The 23,792-nt window shown below is 35.3% G+C and overlaps 3 protein-coding genes across 10 annotated transcripts; 2 read left to right on the top strand and 1 right to left on the bottom strand.

Moving 5' to 3' along the window:
- Positions 1 to 1,737: 1,737 nt before the first annotated feature.
- Positions 1,738 to 9,256, bottom strand: LOC18100026 (uncharacterized). 4 transcript variants are annotated; one of them, XM_024604219.2, is made up of 9 exons: positions 8,804 to 9,256; positions 8,016 to 8,732; positions 5,598 to 5,683; positions 5,304 to 5,472; positions 4,865 to 4,953; positions 3,842 to 4,006; positions 3,605 to 3,682; positions 2,361 to 2,464; positions 1,738 to 2,223 (listed from the first exon to the last, which is right to left on the bottom strand). In XM_024604219.2, exons 2-9 carry the CDS (start codon positions 8,704 to 8,706, stop codon positions 2,118 to 2,120), a joined length of 1,488 nt encoding a protein of 495 aa, XP_024459987.1. In that variant the 5' UTR covers positions 8,707 to 8,732; positions 8,804 to 9,256; the 3' UTR covers positions 1,738 to 2,117. The 4 variants fall into 4 exon arrangements, with proteins under 4 accessions (XP_024459987.1, XP_024459989.1, XP_024459988.1 ...); XM_024604221.2 differs by having other exon boundaries at positions 8,016 to 8,698; positions 8,804 to 9,255; XM_024604220.2 differs by having other exon boundaries at positions 5,598 to 5,674; positions 8,804 to 9,254.
- Positions 9,257 to 15,087: 5,831 nt separating this feature from the next.
- LOC18100024 (uncharacterized) lies at positions 15,088 to 17,502 on the top strand. Of its 3 annotated transcripts, none has more exons than XM_006381207.3 (2): positions 15,088 to 15,608; positions 16,232 to 17,502. In XM_006381207.3, the coding sequence occupies exon 2, from the start codon at positions 16,237 to 16,239 to the stop codon at positions 17,185 to 17,187; it is 951 nt and encodes a 316-aa protein (XP_006381269.2). In that variant the 5' UTR covers positions 15,088 to 15,608; positions 16,232 to 16,236; the 3' UTR covers positions 17,188 to 17,502. The 3 variants fall into 3 exon arrangements, with proteins under 3 accessions (XP_006381269.2, XP_052310250.1, XP_024458554.2); XM_052454290.1 differs by having other exon boundaries at positions 15,970 to 17,502; XM_024602786.2 differs by having other exon boundaries at positions 15,089 to 15,608; positions 16,254 to 17,502.
- A 1,446-nt stretch (positions 17,503 to 18,948) lies between these two features.
- Positions 18,949 to 21,650, top strand: LOC18100023 (uncharacterized). 3 transcript variants are annotated; one of them, XM_024602659.2, is made up of 2 exons: positions 18,949 to 20,307; positions 21,423 to 21,650. In XM_024602659.2, the coding sequence occupies exon 1, from the start codon at positions 19,185 to 19,187 to the stop codon at positions 20,271 to 20,273; it is 1,089 nt and encodes a 362-aa protein (XP_024458427.2). In that variant the 5' UTR covers positions 18,949 to 19,184; the 3' UTR covers positions 20,274 to 20,307; positions 21,423 to 21,650. The 3 variants fall into 3 exon arrangements, with proteins under 3 accessions (XP_024458427.2, XP_024458426.2, XP_006381268.3); XM_024602658.2 differs by having other exon boundaries at positions 21,229 to 21,650; XM_006381206.3 differs by having other exon boundaries at positions 21,154 to 21,650.
- The last annotated feature ends 2,142 nt before the right edge of the window (positions 21,651 to 23,792 follow it).

The following is a 23,792-nucleotide window of genomic DNA, read 5'->3' as shown; positions in this document are numbered from 1 at the left end:
CGGTTTGGTTCGGTTTCGGTTTTTAAAATTTGAAACCGAACCGAACCGGTCCGATTCAACTAAGCTGGCTCTTGAAAAAAAAAAGAGTATAAATAGCATATTTTCTAACCCTAACCTAAACTTAAATCACTATTCTCACTTTCTCAGCCGCCGCCTATCCCTTCTCTCTGCCTCTCATCTCTCAAAAGTTTTGTGCATTGTCTTCTTCTCCATGCTCTCTGCTTCTCATCTCTCATCTCTCAAATCTGTCTCCTTCTCCTCCATGTTCTCTGTCTCTCATCTCTCATCTCAGACGGCGCGGGAATATGCAAAGAAAGGTTTAAGAATTCCAGTCTTGAGGCTATCCTATTACAAAATTTTGTAAGTAGTGTTTGAAATCGCTTCTTGAGGCTATCCTAGGCTTTCATCTAGTTCCAACGATTCCTACTTCTAACCACTCTTATTTCACACTTTTCAGGAAATTCCAAAACCCAGGAAGAAAGGACACTAAATCAAGATCTATTCTAATTGAAGGGGTGTAACGGCACCCTAAGCTCATTGAGCTTGAAGAACAGGAAAGAGCGGACTAGCTAACCTAACTGCAAAAAAAGCAGTCACAGCCAGGGATATCTTTTTTGTTTTGTTTTGTGTATTTTTTTACTGGGTTTAACTTCTGGGCAAGGATCTATCAAAACAAAAATTGAAGTTGATTTTCTGGAAAATGGAAGCAAGTACAAAACAGAAGTGTTGAAAAATGTTGTCGATAAAAAGCCCAGAAAAAACTCAACCGGAGTAATTTCGGTTTGAACCGGTTTTCGGTTCGGTTCGGTTCCAAAACTAAAAAAAAAAAAAATCGGTTTGGTTGTTTATTTTGGTCCAAAACCGGACCGAACCGAAAATGCTCAGCCCTAGTTTTCTTATGTCCCTTTTTTATCCCGTTTTATTCTTCTGTATTTAATGGGCTATAAATTGAGTTGCATCTTTTTTTTTTTTTTGAAAAAAAAAACTTTCCTTAGGTTATCCTAATCAATTTTCTTTTTAAAATTTTATCCATCTAATATCATTTTTTATTTTTATTTTTTTTAATTAAAATAAAATCAACTTATTTAATTCAATCGGTCTAAAAACCTAGCCTCCACTTTTTCTTCAATTTTTAAAACACTTACACGCTTTTTTCTTTTGCGATCACCTCGAAAAGAAAAAAAAAACACTCTTTTACACGCTTTACCTTAAAAAAAAATGGAGTTAGTTTTGAGAGTGTTGGAACAACTTCACAGATTGCCTTGCGTAGAACCAACCATTGAAGTTTCCTTGCAATCATCGACATACCCTTGCTTTCTTATTATCCCAGAATTTCTGATTGCATTTTGCACTAACCAGAACTTGCCTTCTAATACTAGTTCATGAAGTAATGTTTGTGGCAACCACCTCCAACAAGTCTAGACCGACTCAGAGACTCATTTCATCCTCCAAAGGGGCATGGCAGCATGCACCAGTTACGCAGGGATTCAATTTTTGCCAGAACTGCAAGGCAGCTTTTACAGACATGAAAGAATACCATAGATTAAGCATTAAGAAAAAAAATATATCGAGATATTGCTTTCACTTCTTGCACAGTCGCGGCTGATGACTGGCAGGACACGAGATAGAGATGGTGCAAGGCCAACGTAAGCCACCAACACGAAGCAGGAAGCTAAACACTCCAAACTAGACACCAACCAGGTTCCTATGTTTAGAAATAAGCCCAAGCGCTCCAAATAGTAAACGCATCCATCCATTCCTTGAGAATTAAGAGTATATACAATTTTCAGAAAATAACAAGGAAAACTTTCATTGACAGCAAATGAAAATGATATGTATATATATATATATATATTGTTAATCATTTGAGGAACTGTGTCTTCAAAAGCCATTAGATACATTCATCCTTCCCCGATACAACAAAAGAACGGGCAGCCAATTCAAGTTCCACTAATCTTTGGTTTGATTTTCTTGGGTAAGTAACCACTGAACAAGCCAGGGCCAAATACAGTCACATATACGTGTATGGATGAGATGATGATCAGGAAAAGGCAGTTTTCGGTATGTGTTTGGAGCTCCCAAGCAGAAAAACTCGCTGGTCTCTACAGTAGACACCTCTAGAATATCTGGAATAATAAACTAGTTGAGCCATCACTGAACGATCTGAGATCTGCAGGTTTGACCAAAGCCCTGCACAAGGGGCACGTCCCTTCCCTCTCAAACCTGTAAACCGACTCTCAGTTCAGATAAAACACAAATGAATTAACTACTGCTGGCTAACTGATTTCAGCAAGAGCAAATTATGTTCAAATAACAAACAGAAAATGAAATGCTGGTTGTATTAGGTCATATAAACTGACCATTCTGATACACAATCCTCGCAAAATATGTGTTTACATCGAAGTAGTATAGGTGCGTGCATCTTTTCCTGGCATATGGCACACAGATCTCCTGCTGCATTGACCTGCATTACAGCATTGATGACTTAGAATGCATGGAAAACTATCCCATGTACTTGTCAAGAACCACTAATGAAATCTAGAGAGAGTGAGAGCTGAACATGTCGAAGTTTCTGCACACAATGAGTCAGAGACCAATCGTTGAACAATTTTCTATGTGACATCTCATTGCACGTACGAGAAAAGAAGGATCATGAAAGATTAAAAAAATGTGTACACAGTAAGTTAAAGAGCAATTATTTTGTTAATGCCACAAAATAATCACAAATCCATTGTATTAATCTGAGGAAATGATGAAACACAAGATATAGAATTATTCATCTCAAGCTATCATTGGATCATAAAGCAGGTTTGCTATTGTATAAAAAGGCGCCAACTATTTGCAATCAAACAGCTAGGAAAAGTGAGAAAGCTCCTGTTTTCAGCTTATTCCTCCCCGACATGCAGTGGCAGAGCTAAGAGTTTTTCTATGGGAGGGAAAATAAATTAAAAGAGAAAAGAAAAGAAAAGAGACGTCTACCAGGCTTGTAAAAATAGAATTATAATTATGTGCATAAAAGGAAAACCTGTAAATCCCTAAACAATTTTATGAAAAAAGCATAAAAAAATAACATGTAGGACATAAAATTGAACTATCTTAGGTTTTGGGTGAAAGAGAATAATTATATATTTCATGTTCTTGGCTTTAATTAAACAATTAGTAAATGGGACTCAACTATGCACAAAAAGTGTACAATATAACTTATAAGAGATCAAGGAAAAGGGAGTAGGGGGAGAGTGGGTATCATTAAAATGAAGAGGGGTGGTGTATTGGTGATGTGGCATTTTATTAATGGAAATATTAAAATTGCAAGACTTTTTAGGGTCTTAGTTAATTACCCGTCTTAGGCTGATCCATCGATGCACTTTCTATTGATGGCTCTCTCTGCTATTTTTATTTTTTTTTTGCTTTTCATTTTGCCATAGTATAAACATGGGTTCTTTATTTCATCAAAGCATAAATGAGTGTGGACTGTTTACTATATCTTTGGGTCCTATGAAAAACCCCAAAAGAAGGAAACCAAATAACTGCAGATTTACACCTAGATATGTGCAAATGTTCCAAGAGGGGCCCTGATCTAAGAGAAAAGAGAAATCAACAGTACCTGCTCTGATGTTGCATATGCCCCATAGTGCACCTCTTTACGTGATAATGCCTTCAAAGCAGCACAGAAAGATTGTACCTGCAATTTACCAACCAAAATGAGAGTGATTGGAGAAATGATAACACAGGCTAAGAAGGGACAGGCCATTCAGCTTGCTCAATATTTTCCTAACCAAATGTAGGCAAAAGGAGGCAACAGATGCAGGAAACAAAAACAATAAAATCACGAAACTTGTACCTTCTCAACAACAGATGTGAGCTTGAAAGTTAGATACAACCCAGTCATGAGTGACGAAAAGAGGCTGCCATATTCTTTGTTCAAAAAGAAACGATACCAGACTGGTGTAGGCAATAAGGCACGGTACAGCAGCATCAGGTACTCAACCAAAGTAAGCATTTGACCCTAGAAAAAATTACCATGGTCAGAAAATAAGGTAAATTAATAAATGCTCAGGTATATGCCAAAAACTTCTTGAAGAGAATGACAGAAAGAAAGTTGATTGAGACCTCTGTCCGATTAGTAGACATGCCAAACCCCAACCAGCTTCAATATTCAGTCTTTTTAAAAGAAATCAAAACTGACATGGAGAAATTTCTTCCATATTCTTGGCATAATAATGTTTGTTGCATTATTTTATTAATGGTTAAGATTTTTAGATTTCGAAGAGTTTAATGAGTCTAAAATGCAGTTTGATAAATCAAACATAACTTTTAATCCAACTGTTATCAAACTGAAATTTTAACAAAAGCTTTTGAAGGCCCTGTTTCTTGCGAGGTTAATATTTCATGATGATTGGAGATCAAGAAGGGCTTCAAATAAGGCTCGGAAGTTACCGTGCGGGATTGTCTCTATTTACCTTGTAGTATTTGGATTCTTTGTCCTATTTAGATCGAGACTTTTAATTTAACTAGCACTTTAATATTTAAAAATCCTAATGCTAGATGGATTCATAAGTTTTAATTAGTAATCTTACCTATAAAAGATTTTAGTTTTAATTAGGAATCATTTCCCATAACAAGTTTTAGTTTTAATTAGGAATCATTTCCCATAAAAGATTTTGGGAATAATATAAATAGGAGTGTCTAGTTTATTTTGAGAAGAAAACTATTATTCAGATTTTAATAAAATATCAGTGAGTTTTTTCTAAATTTCTCTACAACTTAAGTCTGTAACCTTAGGGCTTGAGAACCCTAGCTTCTATCAATGTTATACGCTGCGTCAAAAACCCAAACCGAACATACATTCTATATGATATCTCACCTGTTTACGATAATTTCGGCCTCTACTGTTCTTGTAAGAAATTAACAGAATACATTTGAATACCATTGCTGCCTGCCGGACCAAAGTATCTGGAAAAGAAAAACAATAAAAAGAAGAAAATAATTGCACACTAATTAAAGGGGTTCAAAACATTCCATCCACATATGAGAACATAATAGGAAACTGCACTTAATTAAGGTGAAAAACTTTTGAGGAAGTCATGAGAAATAATTGATATTCCTAAGGGCTGAGAGAGGTCCTCTGCGTGTAGGTGTTTTTCTACATATTCCATGCAAAAATTAACAAATGCATGAGGTATGAGATAAAGTGCCATCACTACATTTTTCGGCTTTATTTTTTACAACATTACAGCATAAAGTGCATCTTTAGTCAATCAGAAGTAGAGAAATATGTCAATAACTTGCAAACAGTAACTTACCATTCACCATGATGATGAAAATAGCATGCCAGAAAGGAGGTATAGATTTGGGGGGAAGCATAATTAATGGGTACAGAAGATCATCATTTTGATACCACCAGTAAACACCGACCACATGAATCGCGAATGCAAGAGAGATGCCAACAAGCATAGAGACTTTCCTCTCACCCTGCATAGGCCAACAGTTGCTAAGCTCAATAATCATAATCTAATCCAACTAAGAGATGCTCGAATTCTCACTAAGCACAAGTCCCTATAGAAAAGCTCAGAAAATGTTCAGTAAGAATTAAATACCTTCAGAGCTGTTTGTTTTCGTAGAATATCATTAGACTTGAACATGACAACAGCAATCCAAATTGTAACAAAGAAACCTGCAAGTCCTTGTATATAGAGCAATGTCACAAAAATTTTAAAATTAAAAGTAAGAAGTAAAAACTTAAGGAAAAAGACTAGAATTCAACATGCTCAAAATTCTATAAGAATTTTTTCCTCTAAAAAAAGTCAAGAGACAAACAACTAGGGATGTGATTAGCGAGCAGCAATCCATATTCTTTGGTTTTGGTCTTTTGTGAATGAAAATTTTATTTTCCTTTTTCCTACCATAAGAAATCATGAAAAAATATGTCAGTTTAAACTTATTATTGAATTGGGCAATGAACAGGTAATAGACAGATTTTTGTTTTGTGGTGGAAAAGCTTACTTCAAGAACGTTCATTTCTCAAGAGCACTCCAAATTCAACCATGGTTTTAAGTGTTGGATTATCTTCCTCTTATTTTAAATCCCTGGATTTTGTGTTGTGTCCTCTTAATTTTCAATCCCCCTCCTCTTGTTCTTACTTTCTATAATTCTTTGTTTGGTTAACAAAAGTTCTGGAGTCAGATCATCTGCCTAATCTAGAGGATCTTAAAACAAATAAGCACCAATCCGCCCTACAAGTACAAGGAACAGTTGGAGAAAAATGGACGGTGACATTCAAGACGAAAGGAATAGAATATAGTTAAAGAAAAAAAAGACCAATATTCACATGCATTTACACACAGAATGAAGGTGAGGCTGTTGTTAGAATATCAAGGGTGACAAGAATTGAAATGGTGGTCATTCTATAAATCAACAATGAATTACTCTAAAGCATAACAAACTAGCAAGTTAGCACCATAGACATTTCTTCTCTAGTTAAAATCTTCAGTCTTAATGCCTGAGAAGTATGAAACACGAGACAGTAAAGAGTTCAGTTGAAGAGGATTGAGATTTATTCAACTGGGATGTAATTAGATTGAAACAAAAAGTGAGGTTTGCAACATTGATGCAGCTTTTTGCTTCCTAGAGACCATCCCTGTCCTTTTGTTCTTTGCTTTAAAGAACTTTCTAAAAATAACGTTAATTAAAAACTAAATACCCAGGCAATTGGTAAAGCTGACCATTCCAACAAAAAATCCCTGATTAATTTACATTCCATCTCTGATGAAAGTATGCAGCCTAAACAAATTATCTATTCACTGACAGCTGTAGAAAAAAACATACCATGCTCCCAATTCGAATCACTAAAACAAAATATGGTTCCCCTGCATGCTTCACGTGTTCAGTAACCGTAATTTGTACGAGATTTTAGGGAATCCAAAGCTGTTCATGATGAAAACACCACAATATCAACCCAAGAAGAATCCACCCAATATCATAGAAATGTAATCCAATCCAGCTCCATGGAATGATAAATCTACAGCTCCAATTAAGAAGGTCAATTCTTTAAGATCTCTCTCTTCCAACCATATTTTAATATTTGACTTTCTTCCTCCCCCTCCTAGTCCCTGTACTTAAGTTTTTCTTCCCTTCTCCCATCCTCTCCTCTCACAATGACTTCCTATAATTCTTCATTTGGTTAACACTAGGTAATGGATTGGATCAACTACCTAATCCAATCATCACCTCAAAACAGCAAAAAGCCAATTGCATACAAAGGACAAGGGCCAATTGGAGAAAGAAATTTGAGATGAAAGAAAAGAACATACAAAATTTGGTAAGCCAAATGAATCTATTTGACCTTACAGCAAGATTCACAAATATGCAAATTTAGATTTCAACATCTGGTGAGAGTGTGTGAAACTGTTTTGTGAAGAGCAGTGATGACAAGGATGAAAAACGAGGTTATTTTGTACATGGATAATGGATCACTCTGAAGAGCAAGATACTGACAGGTCAGTGCAATAGAAATGTTCTTCTCTAGTTAAAAGATTCATCATAAATTACATGAGAATGTAACTAGGAGGAATTCAGTGGAAAAGAGTTGAGTCATAATCAGAAACAAAAAGAGTAGTTAGCAACACCCAGGCAGTAATGGCAAGCAAAACAAAATAAATAACCTCCAGAAAACCACCAGTGCTGTTTTTTTATTTGCTTCATAAAAACTCGCTCAAACACATGCTGATTGACCAGGAAACCATTTGCAAGCTACTCATCCCTCCAAAATAACCATAGACTAATATCCATCCCATCTTAGTGGAAGTCTTCCAGTACATAAACAATATATCTATTAACTAACAGTTTTTGCCAAGAATATGGTAGGAATTGCTTATCCAAAATATGGTTCCTCCACATGCTTCAAGCGTCCAGTTTTTTTTACATTATTGAATTCCACTCTAGAAATTTTAAAAAATAATAATAATAAAAGGCCAAACCACTGATTTTAAGTTAATAAAGCAATATACAAAAAATACCTTGCAAATGCTGGCGAATGAAGACAACCAATAGAAGCAAAGAAAAAGGAAGCACTTGCTCAATCCACCTGGCAGCTTGCTGGATATCATATCTCTGGTATGTTGAATCCCTCCCATTACCCCCAGCCCCATCAGCAGCTTCCCCATCCCCACCCACACTCGAACTCTGATGACTACCGGCACCACCAGTGGCATCTCCCCCTCCTCCTTCATGATCACTTCTCAAATCACCCTGAAGAACATCTGCACCCATCGTTTGCTGCTGTCCCAACACCTCATTCTGCCCTCCACCAACTTGCCCCACAACCAATCCACCAGAACTATCCCTGTCATGTTCATGTTCCCCCGACCCAATTATCCTAATCGCAACCTCCCCATTATTAGAGACCACCGCAGCCGACGAACCATCAAGTCTAGTAGAACCAAGTCCTCCTCCACCAGGAATCAAAGACTCTGTTTCTTGGTGAGATGAACGAGTAGTTCTTAACAGACCAGAATACTCTAATAAAAGAGAAATAGGCGCTTGAAGAATACTAGAAGCTGATAACATTCCATATCTCCTCGACGAAGAAGGTGAAGAATTGTTACTGCTATTACTATTTCCTCCGCCTCTGCCTCTGTACGGATCAGAAATATTCCCTGACCCTTCCATTATCGTATCAGCAGTAGATGATGCCCTAGCCCTAACCATCACATATATTTTATATTATTATCACCCTGTCAAGTTAAGAAATTAAAAACAAAAATTGATCGAAATTGTAGAGAAGAGGACAAGGGAATAACACTACCTACGAAAGCGAAACTCCGTCGAGGAAGAGAAAAGGGGGTTAGAAATAAGGAGGATATGAGATTCGAGGTGGCATTCGAGAAACCCTAACCCTAATAAATATGGGGGGTTGAAGGGAGGTCAATGAACGAAGAGAAAAGGAAAAGGTCAACGACAAAGAAAGCGTCGTAACTTGACTATTGTATCGCCATTAAAGGGAGAATCGATCAAACAATCAATCGGATTTTTCTTCTTCTTCTTTATCTGGAACAAAATTGAATAAACAAAAAGAAAGTAGGTTTTTAATTTATTTATTTTCCCTCTTCCTCCCTTCTCTTGTTTCTCTCTCTATGTTGATGGTGATGCATACACAGAGAGGAGTGAGGGAGAGGGAGAGGGAGAGGGAGAGGGAGAGAGAAAATGGAGAAGGGCAAATACGACAAAGGAATTGTTGCTGATAGCCAAGGGATGAGTAGGGTTGGTCTTTTCTTTCATTTTCTATTCGACAAAGTAGTTTAATGTTTCGATTAAGAATTATTTTTAAATTAAAATTATAAAATAATTGAAAAAAATATATATTAATATTGATAGTTTTTTATTGAAAAATTGTATATTTAACTACTGCTATTATATCATGAAATAAACAATACTTTATATAAAGTATTTTTTATTGTTCCATTAAACTATTTGTAATTCTATCACGTATGAAATTCATCCAACAAGAACTACAGTTTTCATGACTTCCTGAGCGTGCAACAACATCAGGTAAAGTATCATCAGAAACAAAATTGGGATTGCGATCAAATTCTGTAAATGTTACGTCATCATGCGATCACCTTCTAATATAATTATGTAGTGTCATTGAATAATGGTAAACATTAGTTTCTCAAATAAAACACAATATCTGAGAAATATTTTTGGATTTTTTTTACTGGGTCGGACCCAGACACCTGGCATTTAGGTTTGGGCCGGACCCGGCTCGGCCATGAACAGTGGAGAAGCTCTTCATTGTTCACGTGAACAGTAGAGCATGTAGAAGACGAAGGTGAAGGAGAAGGGGAATGGGAAGGGAAAGAGGAGTGGCTGGCGGTGGAAACGGCGAAGGTCGGTGGTGAGTTGAGGGAGTTACTGTCCATTGTGCTCTGTTTCTGGTCTTCTTCTTCGGACAGTGGTGAATGCAGAATACGAAGGAGAATGAGAAGGGGAAGAGGAAGAGCAGCGACTGGCAATGGAAAAGGCAGAGGCTGGTGGTGAGCTGCTCTCCACTGTTCACGTGAACAGTAGAGAATACAGAAGACGAAGAAGAAAACAAAAGGAAAGGAGAAGGAGAAGGGGAAAAGGAAGAGCAGAGGCTGGCGATGAGCTGAGGGAGCTGCTCTCCATTGTGCTCTGTTTATGTTCCAGCCGCCGCCTTCTTCTTCTTCTTTGGCGCCTCTATAAAATACTGTGTTTATAAACACAGTTGCAATAAACAGGAAACGTAGCATTGTGAAAAGCATGCAGTTTCTGCTTCAACAAAACTGAGTTTTGAACACAAATAATGGTGGGGCCCGTGCATGAAAATTGCAACTCGTTTTGTAACCAAACAATATGTTGCAACTGTTAAATAAAAATGTTGCCGCAAATGCTGAGCCAAACGAGCTCGTAATAAGGTGTCTGCTTCGCGATATATTTCCTTGGCAGATAGTCACGAGTCAGAACATGTTTATTTTCAATAAAAACATTTAAACGTTGCTAATATATTTTAATCCCTAAAGTTAAGAAATACACGCAGCTAAAGAATTTGATAAATGTGTTCTAGAAAAATCTTGGATATTTTTAACTTAATTATATGGCACTAATATTTATTATATAAAAAGTAATAATTTTAATCTCTTTGAAAACACTAATTCTCTCGTAAAAACATTTCTTTTCTTATTAATATCTTTAATTTAAAAAGAAAATCTAAAGATTATTTATATATCTTTTATTTGATTAACATAAACTAATTTAAGAGGGGAATTCATTCATCCCCTCCTGACAAAATATTGTTCATTTTAACCGTGCTTTTCTTTAAGATTTTTTTAAGATTTTATTTTTTGATATTAAATTTATTTATTCTAGTCGCATAACTCGGTTATGGGTCAGAAAATTTAACTAGGGTTTTTTATGTCTTTTTTTAGTTGTTTTTTTTCCTCAATTTCATCCTCCAATATTTGATTGATTTGAAATTGGGCTTCATAATTTTTTTCAGTTTACTTTCTATAAAATTATCATGGTCTCATTACTTAGATCACGGGTTTAGAAGTTAACCTAAGTTGACTTAGGTTATTTTTCTTATCTTTTTTAATTTTATCCTTCAACATTGAGCTTGCTTATCCCGGTCTCAAGACTCGAGTCGTGGATTTGGCGGATTAACTCAGGTTTTTTCATCTTTTTAGTTGAATTTTCTTTCCAATTTCATTTTTCAACATTTCATTGATTTGGAATTAGGCTTTATATTTTTTTATTTATTTTCTATGAGATTATCTCGGTCTCATTATCTGGGTTATGAGTTTGGTGGGGTAACTCGGGTTGACTCATGTCATTTATTTTGTATTTTTAAAAATTATTCTTTAAAATTTTATCCTTCAACATTAGGTTAATTGGGAATTGATCCTCATAATTTGTTTCGAATTGCTTTCCACGGGAATATCCCAATCACATGACATGGGTTACATCTTTGACAGTTTAACCTAAGTTGACTCGAGTTGTTTGTTTTTTGTTTTTTTTTAATCTCATCCTTTAATATTGGGTTGACAGAGAATTGAGTTTCATAATTTATCTCAATTTGCTTTTTATAGGGTTATCCTAGTCTCATGATACTTGTCGCAAATTTGGCAAGTTAACCCAAGTTAACCGAGGTTGATTCAATATGTTTTTTATCTCAATATTTTTTAAAAAATAGTCTTGATTTGTTTTTAGTCAAACTATGTTTTTAACAATCATCCGGGTTATCTTTGGACCATTAAAGTTAAGTCAACCCAACACGATTAAATTTTTTTATATTAGAAAAAATATTACCAACACGTAGACATTGGTTTACATGGAAAAAACATTGATTTGACCCGCAATGTTGCATCAGTGATCTAGTAAAAACTAAAAGTACTTAAAATACATAAAAAAAATTATGACAATCTAAAATAAGGATAAAAAAAATACATATTTAACTAAAACTCCTATCTCATCTATGTGCTAAATTATTTTAAAAAAATTTCACCATAATAGTTGTCATTAGACACCATTTTGTCACTATTCCAATAGCAAATTTCAATTCTAAAATAATAGCACATAATAACATAGCTTTCAAACCCGATCTGAAGGTCGACTCGAGGTAAGTTTTAAGTCAGGGGTCAAGTGGGTTGACCCAAATCAACCTTTTTTTTATATAAACATAAAAAAATAACATCACTTTCAAAAGAAAAAAACAGAAGTTAAAAGGTTTTGAATGAGTTTCCCAAAGGCTAATTGGGTTGTGGATCAACCTTTTTTTCTACAGGATCGTATCGGGTCAATCCTCTTCCTATTTCTATTGAAACATAACTCGGCCTAGGCCCCAGATCACTCGGTTCACTAGTCAAATTGTTGAGTCGGGTCAGGTTTTTAAATAAGCGATATGTCAGGTTATTTCAATCTCATTACCTTCAATTAACCTATTTTTTTATTTTATAAATATGTAAAAATGACATTATGTTTTTTTTAAAAAAAGAAAAAGGTCAATGGGTCTTTACTAGGTTTTCCTAGGGCTAATTGGTTGTTTAGAACTATAACTCGAGTTATTAGATTTTTGTTCTTTCATTAAAATGCACTTGTAACGCCTAAATATTTTATGAGAAATTTAGCATGGACTAAAGCATAGTGCAAGCCCCTATCTAATAAATAACTAATACTCCATTATTAATGGATAACTGAGGGAGGGTAAAATTACGAATGCAAGTTGCATTGCAAAACTTTTGATTGTGATTGATTAAAGACTTGTTTTGTTTGGATTGCTTGTTGGGGTATTTTTACTTATTAATATCATTTTAAAAAAATAATAGTCAAATAACATAAGTAGAAAAAAATTAGCAAAATATCACGGTTTATTATATGTTATGACTGAGAACACAACATTTAAAGTTGTAGCTAGTTAGAAATGCAGTATTTCAAAAAAATTATTAAATGAGCGGACATAAATTACAATAAGGAGAGAGGAGAAAAAGAAAAAAGAAAGATATCCCAAAAGCACATCAAAGCTTCAATTACGACACCTCTAATACTATAAAAAAGATCTTGACGAGATAAATCCAACGACACTAACAAGGTCACCAACGACGACTGGAATGTGGCATACTATTCATCCAAAGGCAAGTGAGCAATTACAATAAGAAGATATGAGAGAGAGAAAAGAAAGAAATAAGGAAATAATAAAATAAAAGACCATGAAGATACATAGAATATTCGATTATGACATCACTGGTATCATAAAAATGATTTTAAAGAGATGAATCCAACAACACTAAGGAAGGTCACCAACGACGACTGGAATGTGGCATACTATTCATCCAAAGGCAAGTGAGCAATTACAATAAGGAGATATGAGAGAGAGAAAAGAAAGAAATAAGGAAATAATAAAATAAAAGACCATGAAGATACATAGAATATTCGATTATGACATCACTGGTATCATAAAAATGATTTTAAAGAGATGAATCCAACAACACTAAGAAAGGTCACCAATAATGACCGGAGTGAGTCATTTGCAGTGAGTAGATCACTTGTCTTTGGATGAAGAGTGTTCTACTTGTTGAGTGTGACCTAGTCAAGTCATTATTGGTGACCTTCCTTGATGTTATTGGATGTGTCTTGATGATGTTATAATCAAAGTTTTTTTTTCTTTTCCCTCTCATACCTCGTATCTCCGTGTGATAACTTTAAAAAGTAGCGTTTCTTAATCGTGATGTGTACTAAGCTATGATATTTCACAATTTTTTTTAATTATGTTATTTTACTAAATTTTTATTTATAAACAGTGCTTTTTTTAAAAAAAATCAACTTGTTGTCTCACAAGAGTCCTCGAAGGGTACAAGTTACCAAAAATAGCCCGTGAGGCAGCCCCTGGTATTTTGTGCACAGATGACAGATTTTGCACATCCATGTGCTTCAAAGGCGTGCTTTAGCATGCGTGGTCCAATATGGAGAGTATGGTTTGCAGGATCCAATGAGCTGGAATGACAATATTTAATTTAATCAATTAAGTTCCAGAACTTCAAAAATTTGTTTTATGTTCGTGATATTAAGGAGTTAAGAGCTAGGATTGGTTTGGATTTTTAATTAAGTTGTTGAGAAAGATCAACGATGTCATTTATACCAATCTATTTATGTCATTGTGATTTTTTTTAAGAAATAATATTTTTATTTTTTTTAGATCATTCTGATTTATTAATTATAAAAAAATAATTTAATATATTTTTAAATAAAAAAATATTTTAAAAAACAATTCATACCGAGCTTTCTAATACCCCACGTAACTAAATCATGATTGCAATGAGCCAGTAGTCCACTCCATTTGTGCCATCTTCAACCTTTCAAGATAAACTTTTCACGCCGGTTTATGCTGCTTTACCTACAAGATTTGCTTGAAAATGAAAGATAATCATCCTTTCAAATTCAGCGATAGATTTTTATAGAACCAATTAGCAGCAGTAAAACACACACACGTGTATCTGTAAATATTTCAAGATATAAATAATCTTTTCTAATGATAAAAATTTGGAATCAAGAGATTTAATTTTCTATAGTCTCAGGTTTGAACTCTGTGGTTGCTAATATAATGGTCACTAGAAACTTATATGATCGTTAATTTTAGAGTCCGTAAGTTTAGTCGAAATGCGCGCAAATTGACTCCAATATTTATGTTAATAATAATAAAAAATATATTTCAAGATAGGTGACTTTCTTGAGAGTCTAGACTACCTTTCTATTCGGAAATTGATTTAAGAAAATACCTTTATTTAATTTAATTTAATTTTGTCTCATTGAATTAACCTCCGGTTTGTTTATTCAATTCACATTTCTTACTTTCTTGTTTGCCCTTTCAATCTGACCTTCAAGTTGAAGACACAGAGGGCTTTGTTTGTGGGTGGTAGCCGCAACAATCCCATGGGCATAATAGTAACAACACAAAGAACAATCATGTGAGGGGTTTAGCAAATGTTTTACACACCTGTAAATCAAAATAATTAAGATTATCATTATTATTATCGCTGCTAAATGTTTCTTTTCCCCTATTATCTGCTGGTATTTTACTATTTCTAGTGTTTATCAGCCATTGCGTTCGTTCTTTTAGTTTTTAAGTTTTATGGTGGCAGCACTAGGTGTACTGGTAGAAAAAATAGTAGAAAATTTCTATCCTTAAATTCTCTCTCCAGTCCACACTGGTTCATCTCCATCATCATCTACAGAGCTTCTTTCCTTCCTGTCTTTTCCTCTTATAATCTCTACTCTCTCTTTTTTCACCCGCCCTACTCTTTTCTCCATATATATATATATATATATGTAAGAGTAAAAGGAGAGGGAGGGCAGTGTAGGGGTCAGTTCCAAAAGCAAAATAAATTATTTTGTTGTGTTACTCTCTTGATTCAACCATAATGCAGATGGGTTTAGGTTAAAAAGGTCCCTCCTTTTAAATCTTCTTGCCTAGAGTTAATCATGATTTATTATCTCAAGATTCTTGCTTGGCTAATGTGAATCTTCAGCAGCTTGGTTTTGGAGAAGAAAAACCTCTAATTTTTGTCAAGTGAAAAACCCATTTGGAATTCTGAATCCAGGTACTAAAAAGTCTCTATCGTTGCTTTCGGTTTTTCTTTGGAATGTGTATTATTTGACAGTCATTTTATTAGCCCACATGATTTGATTAATTCTAAGACTTTTAATTAGTTGCTGTAATTGTGAAGATTGGCTCTTTAATTTCGACTCTTATTGAGAAAATGCTGCGAAGATTCGCAAAGTTCTGTGTTTAATTTGGGCCTATAAGAGAGCGTCTTGTACAAGCAATTCCAAAAGAGAGAAAAAATTAAAATATAAAGGGTTTTCTACCGTTAACCTTTCAGAACTGCTTTATACTCTCTACTTGGCGAATCTGGGGTTCTTTTATACAGTATCCGTTGTTTCCATTTTTTATTTTTATAGATATAGAAAAGGAGAGATATATATATAGATAGACGTGTCACCCACCAACTATGGAGTTGCAAGTTTGAGGCTTTGTAGTCGTTGAATTTTCTTTGGAAGAACCTAGCTGCAATATCTCTTCAAGTTAGAGTTTTTAGTTTCTGGTTTGGATTTGGGGTATTGTTAAGGAGAAGATTGTGAGGGCTGGCTTCGTGGTTGGTTTTACTTTTGGGTTTTGCAACGTTTTTTGAGTGTTATTCTGCTGAATTCTAACATCTCAAAGCATCGATGGGGCTTCTTCGAAGTCGCGCGATGCTTTCTCTTCTTACATTGATCCTCTGGTTGCCGAGGTTTAATGCTCAATCAACAAACAGTGCCCGTGCCCTTGATGCTCTCCTCCAAGATTATGCTTATAGGGCATTTGTTCTACCTAGGACTGGCATTCCGTATGATGGGATTGTTCCTTCGAATTTGACTGGGATTAAGATTGCTGCCATGAGGCTCAGGAGTGGTAGCTTGAAAAGTAGAGGTGTTCGGATGTACAAAGAGTTTGGGATTCCAGAAGGAGTAGTGGTGCAGCCATATGTGGAGAGGGTTGTTTTAGTCTACCAAAATTTGGGCAATTGGTCTCGGAGATATTATCCGCTGCCTGGTTATACTTACATTGCTCCAGTGTTGGGCCTTCTTGCTTACGATGCTTCAAATTTATCTGCTACGAATTTGCCTGAATTGGACATCATGGCATCTGGTAACCCCCTAAATATCTCATTCCTGAATGTTCGTTCAGCTCCAGATGGGTCTATTGCAAAGTGCGTGTGGTTTGATTTACATGGCTTTCCGAGTTTGAGCAATGTGACGTCTGGAAATGTATGTTCGACAATCCAGCAAGGGCATTTTTCAATAGTTGTTGAGTCTCTTGCCCCTTCTCCAGCACCAGTGTCTCCAACTCCATCTCCTCCAAACGTGGGTCCTGGGCCAAGTGGAGGGGGAAAGAAGAAGAACTCTAAAAAAGTGTGGCCAATTATCGGGTCTGTTCTAGGTGGATTATTGCTGTTAGTGCTTTTGTCATTCCTCATATTGTGGGCACAGAAATTGAAGCAGAGGAAGAAAGTGCAACAGATGGAGAGGGCTGCAGAGGTGGGGGAATCCCTGCAGATGACAATGGTCGGGGAAACGAAAGCACCAGCAGCAATGGTGACTCGAACACAACCGACCCTTGAGAATGAATATGTGCCATAACTCCTCCCGCTTGTACAAGTCGTCCCACCTTTCCACACACATTCTTATTCAAGCTTCATTCCTGTATTCAGAAATTCTTCCGTTCACACCTTTTTTTGGTGGTCTCTTCTTCATCGCCTTGTTTGGTTCTGGTAGGCTTTTCATTGTAGTGTGGGTAGTATAGGATTTTTGTGTAAATCTGTTATCACCCACAAACCCTCCATAGTTTTATGATTCATTGTGGTGTGGATTATAGCCAAAAGTAATTTTATTATTTGATGAATTTAGTTTTCTCATTGACAAGGAATAAAACTTTTTGTGGTGCCTTTCTTTATAGATAGATTGTTTTCTGTGTGTTCCTCTGATAATGCAGCACATGGATTACCACTTACCAGTGACCTGAGGTGAAGCTTGGTTTTAACAAGCAACGGCTTCAGTCATCCCAATTGAGTCCCTTACTTTTTTAGCCAATATCAGAGGTTTGAGTCTGTCGGTGAACTTCATTTTCAACTCTTAATTTCTAACCTCACAGCAGATCAAGAAAACTTACCTTACACTGATTGCATTTGTGTGTTCTTATGAGAGTAGTGAAAGATAATTTTCTCCCATCATCATCATGAAAATGGGTTTGGCTCATTTGATATGTTGAAAAATGTTCCCTTGATAATTTTAAACGCTTAGCGTTTGCTTTACCAAGAACAGATTTCTCCAAGTTGTGAGTTCAGCCAACCAAGTGAAGGAAAATATAGAATGAAAAGGCAGTCTTATTCATCACTTGAAATCATCACCAAGTTACATGTCATTACAGCTTGAATTGTATGCAAACAAGAAAAGATAGGGCAAGTTGTCATATTTTTATATTACCGGGAATCAGAGAAATTGTAGTTGGAGGCTTGAAGCCCTACACTTACTGCTTCTGGTGGAGGTTTCTACCCATGAAAGAGACAGATGAGAGACTGTAACTCTCTTGCATTTATACCATTAAAATTTGAGCTCTGCATTACCTTCACATGACCCTCAGTCAACTCAAAACCAATGCATTTTCAGATTTACAGTCTGTCCTTGTCTGTCTACACTGTTAATGACCTTGGAGTTTTTCAGATTATAATTAAATTAAGCAATCTTCTTCCAGACAGCAGATGGCAAAGGAATCCTTTCTTCCTATGATCAGCAGCTGTTTAGCCACGGGCCGTCCAAATTTATGTTATCTTTGCTTTTATAGTGGAAGCACTGTGCTTGTCTTTAGTCCAATGCCTACCAGATGATATCAAAGAATTATTCGCCGTGTCTTCTGTTTCCAAAAGCAAGTTTTATCAATTTCATCACTAGTTTTTCAAGAGATTTATTCCAAAATGACCATGTATCTACTGTGGTGTTGTTCTTCCAAAACTCATCTGTTCATGAATTTAAGAATTAGAAATTCTAAATAGGGCTTCTGATGTTTTTTATGCTTCACATTACAATCTCTTAAATATATGATTTACAGAATATGAATTTGATTTTTTTTATTTCGGTATCCTCACATTAATTTTTTAAAGAAACTTGTCTCGTTCGAGGTTCGTGACTGCCCTTTCTAATAAATATGTTTCTAAAAATCAAACTTGTATTTTTATTTTTATAAAGATATAGCTGTGTTTTAATCACTAGACCAACACTTTATTGATATAATATTACAACCTCTTAAAATATGATTTTCAGAATATGAATGGATTTACATTCTTTTTAAAATTATAACTAAAAATACTTTTTAATTTTTTTTTTTACATCACAAAAACTATATCAATGATAAATAAACTTTAAAAACAATCAATTTAATATATTTTTTTAAATAAAAACAATTTAAAAACCATTTCAACCGCAAAAAATAATCAAACTAGTTACATGAAAGCAGTCAGCAGAAGGAACTGTGGAGAGAGGACCAGGTGTCGCAGCCGGAGGCCACTCCTATTCTCATAAAAGGAAAGCCAAATCACCATCCTCTCTCTGCACAACTCACGAAATCCTTTGCAATCTCACTGATGTCGTCGTCTACCAAAATTCTCTTACTCTTTTTTATTGTGGGTCCCATCCTATCAACAGCCAAAACCCCACACGTCATCCATTTCCGATCTCCCAACCTCTACCCCGAAAGCCTTACCTACGATCCCTCGGCACAGCACTTCATCGTCGGCTCCCTCCACCACCGCACTATCAACTCTGTCTCCGACGCCGGCGTCACCGAAACCATCATCTCCGACCCCTCCCTCCCTCCCAGCACCAGCATCCTCGGTCTCGCGGTGGATAAACTCAACAACCGCCTCCTCGCTGTCATCCACTCCTTCGACTCTCTCCATCCCTTCAACGGCCTCGCCGCTTACGATCTCCGTTCCCGCCAGCGCCTCTTCCTCTCCCTCCTTCCTTCTACCCCCTCCGACGAAGACGGCCGCAGCCCCATGGCCAACGCTGTCGCTTTCGATTTCAAGGGCAACGCTTACGTCACAAACTCCGAGGGGAACTTTATTTGGAAGGTCAGCCCGGAAGGAGAGGCCTCGATTTTCTCAACATCTCCGGTATTTACGCAGTTTCCCGTGGACCGCGACTCACCGTTGAGTTCCTTCGGGTTGAACGGGATTGCTTACGTCAGCAAGGGGTATTTGCTGGTGGTGCAGACCAATACGGGCAAGTTGTTCAAGGTTGATGCCGATGACGGCACGGCAAGGAATGTTTTGTTGAGCGAGGATTTGCCGGAGGGCGATGGGATTGCGATAAGGGGAGACGGTGTCGTTTTGGTTGTGTCGAATAAGAAGCTGTGGTTCTTGAAGAGTGATGATAGTTGGGGAGAGGGAGTGGTTTATGACAAAATTGACCTTGATGGGGAGAGGTTTCCTACCTCGGTTGTGGTGGGGAGAGAGGATAGGGCGTATGTGTTATATGGGTGTGTGGTGGAGGGTCTAAGTGGGAAGGGAGGGAGGGAGTTGTTTGATATAGAGGAGGTGAGGTCGGAGAAGGAGAGTGAAGATGAGAAAATTTGGGTGTATGTGTTGATAGGATTAGGCTTGGCAATTTTTTTTATTTGGAGGTTTCAAATGAAGCAGCTTATCAGAAACATGGACAAGAAGGCCAACTGAGAGTGCTTATGCTCTTGCTTGCTAACAGGAAGGGGTAATAATAGTTTGTTTATTTGCTTGTTTCATACTGTTGATGATTTCAAGATCATTAAGTGTTATATTTTGGCAATGTTGATGAGTGTTTCTTGCTAGTAGAAAGATTATGGTAATTGTTTGTGCATAAAGGAGATCCAGATGAGGGACACAAGTATTGGTTCTGTTTCCCTTTCTTCTTCTTTATTTACAAGTATAATTGCGCAGTCAATTCGTAATCATGAGCTTCTCTGCTCTGCGGTCTGTTAGCTAGTTCATTAATGACATTAGTGCAAGGTGCAGGCGTTCTGTTATTTTCTTTCAAAGCTTTTCTTAGTTCTTAGATTTTGATAAATCTCAAAAGTAAGGGGAAGATACATGTCAAATAGTTGTCCTGAAAGAGCAGCAGAATTAGCATTAGCATTAGCATTTTCCTTCCTATCGAGATTGGACTGGGAGAATTCGAGAGCTTGTCTGTAAAGTTTCAAATGCTGATAAAGCTTGTCTCTTGTTCCGGTGGAGGATGCAACAATGGCTTGGAGTGCATATAGGAAGAATTTCTTATTTGAATCCCTCTTGCTACTCTTTTTGGACAATTCGGAGAGCGTATGGGGTAGATTTTGTGGGGAAGTAATGTAGATGTGTCTCATCTTAGATGGGTGGTTTTTCCTACTCTAGACAGGCCTTTGCTTGGGCATTCTGCCATTTCTGTAAAGGTTGGATAACTCCTGGTTTTAGAAGGGTGATTTTGGGTGTTAACAATGAACTTTGGCTGCTGCTGAGCATTATTAATGACATTGTCTTTAAATTCTGTTTGGTGAACCTGAGCTTTTTCTTTTTTCCATTTTGACACTGTCAATTTTCATAGGTTTCCATTGCTTTCACTGCCCAAAAATTGGAGAATCTTATTTGTTGATTTCATGCTTCTGCTTCTGTTGTTGAGATATCAAATGGTGTGCTGCTGACGACTTCATGGGTGGGCTACCATATCGTGAAGCTTTTATCATACTGCTTAAGGAGGGTGATGTGATCACGACAAGCTCTTATATGACCCTCCATTTACCTATGCTCTCTTGTGGCCATTCACTAAAACTCTTCGATCATCAACTTTTTATGATATCATGATATCCAATGCAGGAAGCCTTTCCTATGGACTCCTGAAGAAGAAATAAAGTGCACATTCGACATCCCAGAAGTCCTACGGGCAGCATCAGTTTGATCTTCCTTTTGTTTTGATTTGTATGTGAATTTCCGTCGAGCAAGCGAGCTCATAAGACAGATTGCAGACTCCTTATCCTGTGCTCTTAACTCTTGTTGGCTTTTTGCATCTTCCTTGGTATTAATATCCATATCACTTTTTATCTTTTTGCTTGTGTTTGCTTCTCGACTGCAATCATGGAGGATCAACTCAATATTCACCGCTCATGAATGGCTTGTGTCTGTGAGATGCATCCCTGGAGTTGAGAAGTTTTCATAGGAATTCCAGGTCAAATATTTTAAGTGGAGCATCAAATTATTAAAGTCGAGGACAATTAAGAATCAACAGACGGCATCGTCCTTGTTTAGTAAAATACGAGCCAAGGTATATATATGCTACCCTACAAGTAATTAAAGATTCTAAGTTAATTTCAAGCAAAGATGATAGCATTTTTTGATATCATGTTATCATAATAATGGAAAGATGATGTTTATATTCAATAATGACTCCAAATATGTATTAACTAATATATTGAAAACAAATTTGTAAATGTTAATTGTTAATTAAAGATGAGAGTGGGAAGTTAATTTTTCTAGTGACAAATAAAAGATAAATATAAATATATTCTCTGTTATCCATTTCTTTTTATATATATTTTTTATTTATCTTGAAGACTTGTTATGGTTTTTAAGTGCGTTATATAAAATCATTATTAAAATATAGTTTTATTGTAAATAAAATAAATATACACAATAAAATAAATATCCTTTGTATTTATATTATCGAATAAAATTTTGTTATTCATGTATTTTTTATTTTTTACTTTTACAAAAACATGCCTTTTTAATTAAAAGCAAAGTTTTTAAAATAAAAATTTATCATGGTTTCAATAAAAAAACAAAAATATCATTTATTGATATTTTGCACACTACTATATAAAGAATAAAAGAAAATGATTAATTTTATAAAATTGTATGAAAAACTTACAATAAAAATAATAAAATAAATATTTTATTATATTTGAATATTCCTAACCATATTTTAAAAAAATCAATTGCATATTACATTCGTGTATAATTAGTATTCATAAAAAAAATGATATAACCATAAAAAAAACTACATTCTTATTCAAAAGTTATTGCAAAACTGAACAATTTTGTAAATATTATCTTAATAATTTTATTTATAAAAATTAAAAGAAGAAAATAGAAGTGGATGGTACAAGATTCCCTTTAAAAATAGGCAAGACAATATTGAGTTTAGAAAGTGAAACTCATGCGCTTAGCCTAAAAGCAAAAAACCTAGGCGTGCTTGGAAGCCAAGCCACCATACCTGGTTATCGTTTTTTTTTAAAAAAAATGGTCATATGACACATTGTTCCTAAAAAAACAATTACATACAATGGGCAATACACCATTAATTATTGTATGGACAAACAATGTATCATTCATTGGTTTGTTTTCTAATCACCATCATGTTCGAGTTTTTACATCTTAAAAATTCAATTTTTAACTTATTTTCACCTAAAAATATATCAAGAACACCTTAAAAACCTTAATAAACCTGTTTTTAACCATCAAACACCATCTAATCACTTTAAGAATAAATGATTAAACCAAATCTAAAGTAATTTTACGAGCTTTGGTCTGCTTTTTCTTTAACATGTTTAAAGAGAAAAACTACCTTCATTGAACTCCTCTTTTTAAAATGAACACACTAGCACCAAAATCGGTTTTTTTATTATCGAAATGTGATCGACCAGACTCTTCTCTCTTTTTTTTTTCGGTGACTTTCTCTTTCCTCTTTCAATATCCAATGATTGAAATATAAAAAGAATAAAGTTTATGATCAGAATGTAAAATCCTAAAATAACAAGGACCAAATAATGAAAAAATTAAAACTTTCATGTATGAAACTAGAGTTTTTTGCGCATTTTGAACAATGAAAATGGAAAGACCTCTTTTTTTGTGTTAAATTTAGTCCTAGTTCTTTTAGTCTTTATTTTGTAATATAACTTAAAATTCTATTTTATAATTTTGATCTTTACCTGATTTTACAGAGTTTGAACGATTTCAATTTGAATTTATCAATTTTCGAGTTTTTAAAGTGATTTTGCATACAAAAGTATATGTTGACTCATAAATCTTATGATTTTACAAGTCAATTCATGATTTTAACAACATCACCCTGAAAAATGATTCTTGATATTTGTGTATTTAATTTTGTGCATGTCAATATTATCAATATTTATGCACTTGATTTATATTTTGTATAAGTCACAAATTATTTTTTTGGTAATAACATTCTCA

Source organism: Populus trichocarpa, chromosome 6, assembly GCF_000002775.5.
Source record: "Populus trichocarpa isolate Nisqually-1 chromosome 6, P.trichocarpa_v4.1, whole genome shotgun sequence".
Taxonomy (NCBI): domain Eukaryota; kingdom Viridiplantae; phylum Streptophyta; class Magnoliopsida; order Malpighiales; family Salicaceae; genus Populus; species Populus trichocarpa.
This window is presented reverse-complemented; position numbering and strand designations above follow the sequence as displayed.

Excerpts from the sequence above, each read along its gene's own strand:
- LOC18100023 (XM_024602659.2), top strand. The coding sequence starts at position 19,185 with ATGTCGTCGTCTACCAAAATTCTCTTACTCTTTTTTATTGTGGGTCCC.
- LOC18100026 (XM_024604219.2), bottom strand. The coding sequence starts at position 8,706 with ATGGTTAGGGCTAGGGCATCATCTACTGCTGATACGATAATGGAAGGG. Across the intron at positions 5,684-8,015 it reads CATTCGCCAGCATTTGCAAG|GACTTGCAGGTTTCTTTGTT; the intron begins GTATTTTTTGTA and ends TCTATATACAAG. Across the intron at positions 4,954-5,303 it reads TTTCATCATCATGGTGAATG|ATACTTTGGTCCGGCAGGCA; the intron begins GTAAGTTACTGT and ends TTTCTTTTCCAG.
- LOC18100024 (XM_006381207.3), top strand. The coding sequence starts at position 16,237 with ATGGGGCTTCTTCGAAGTCGCGCGATGCTTTCTCTTCTTACATTGATC.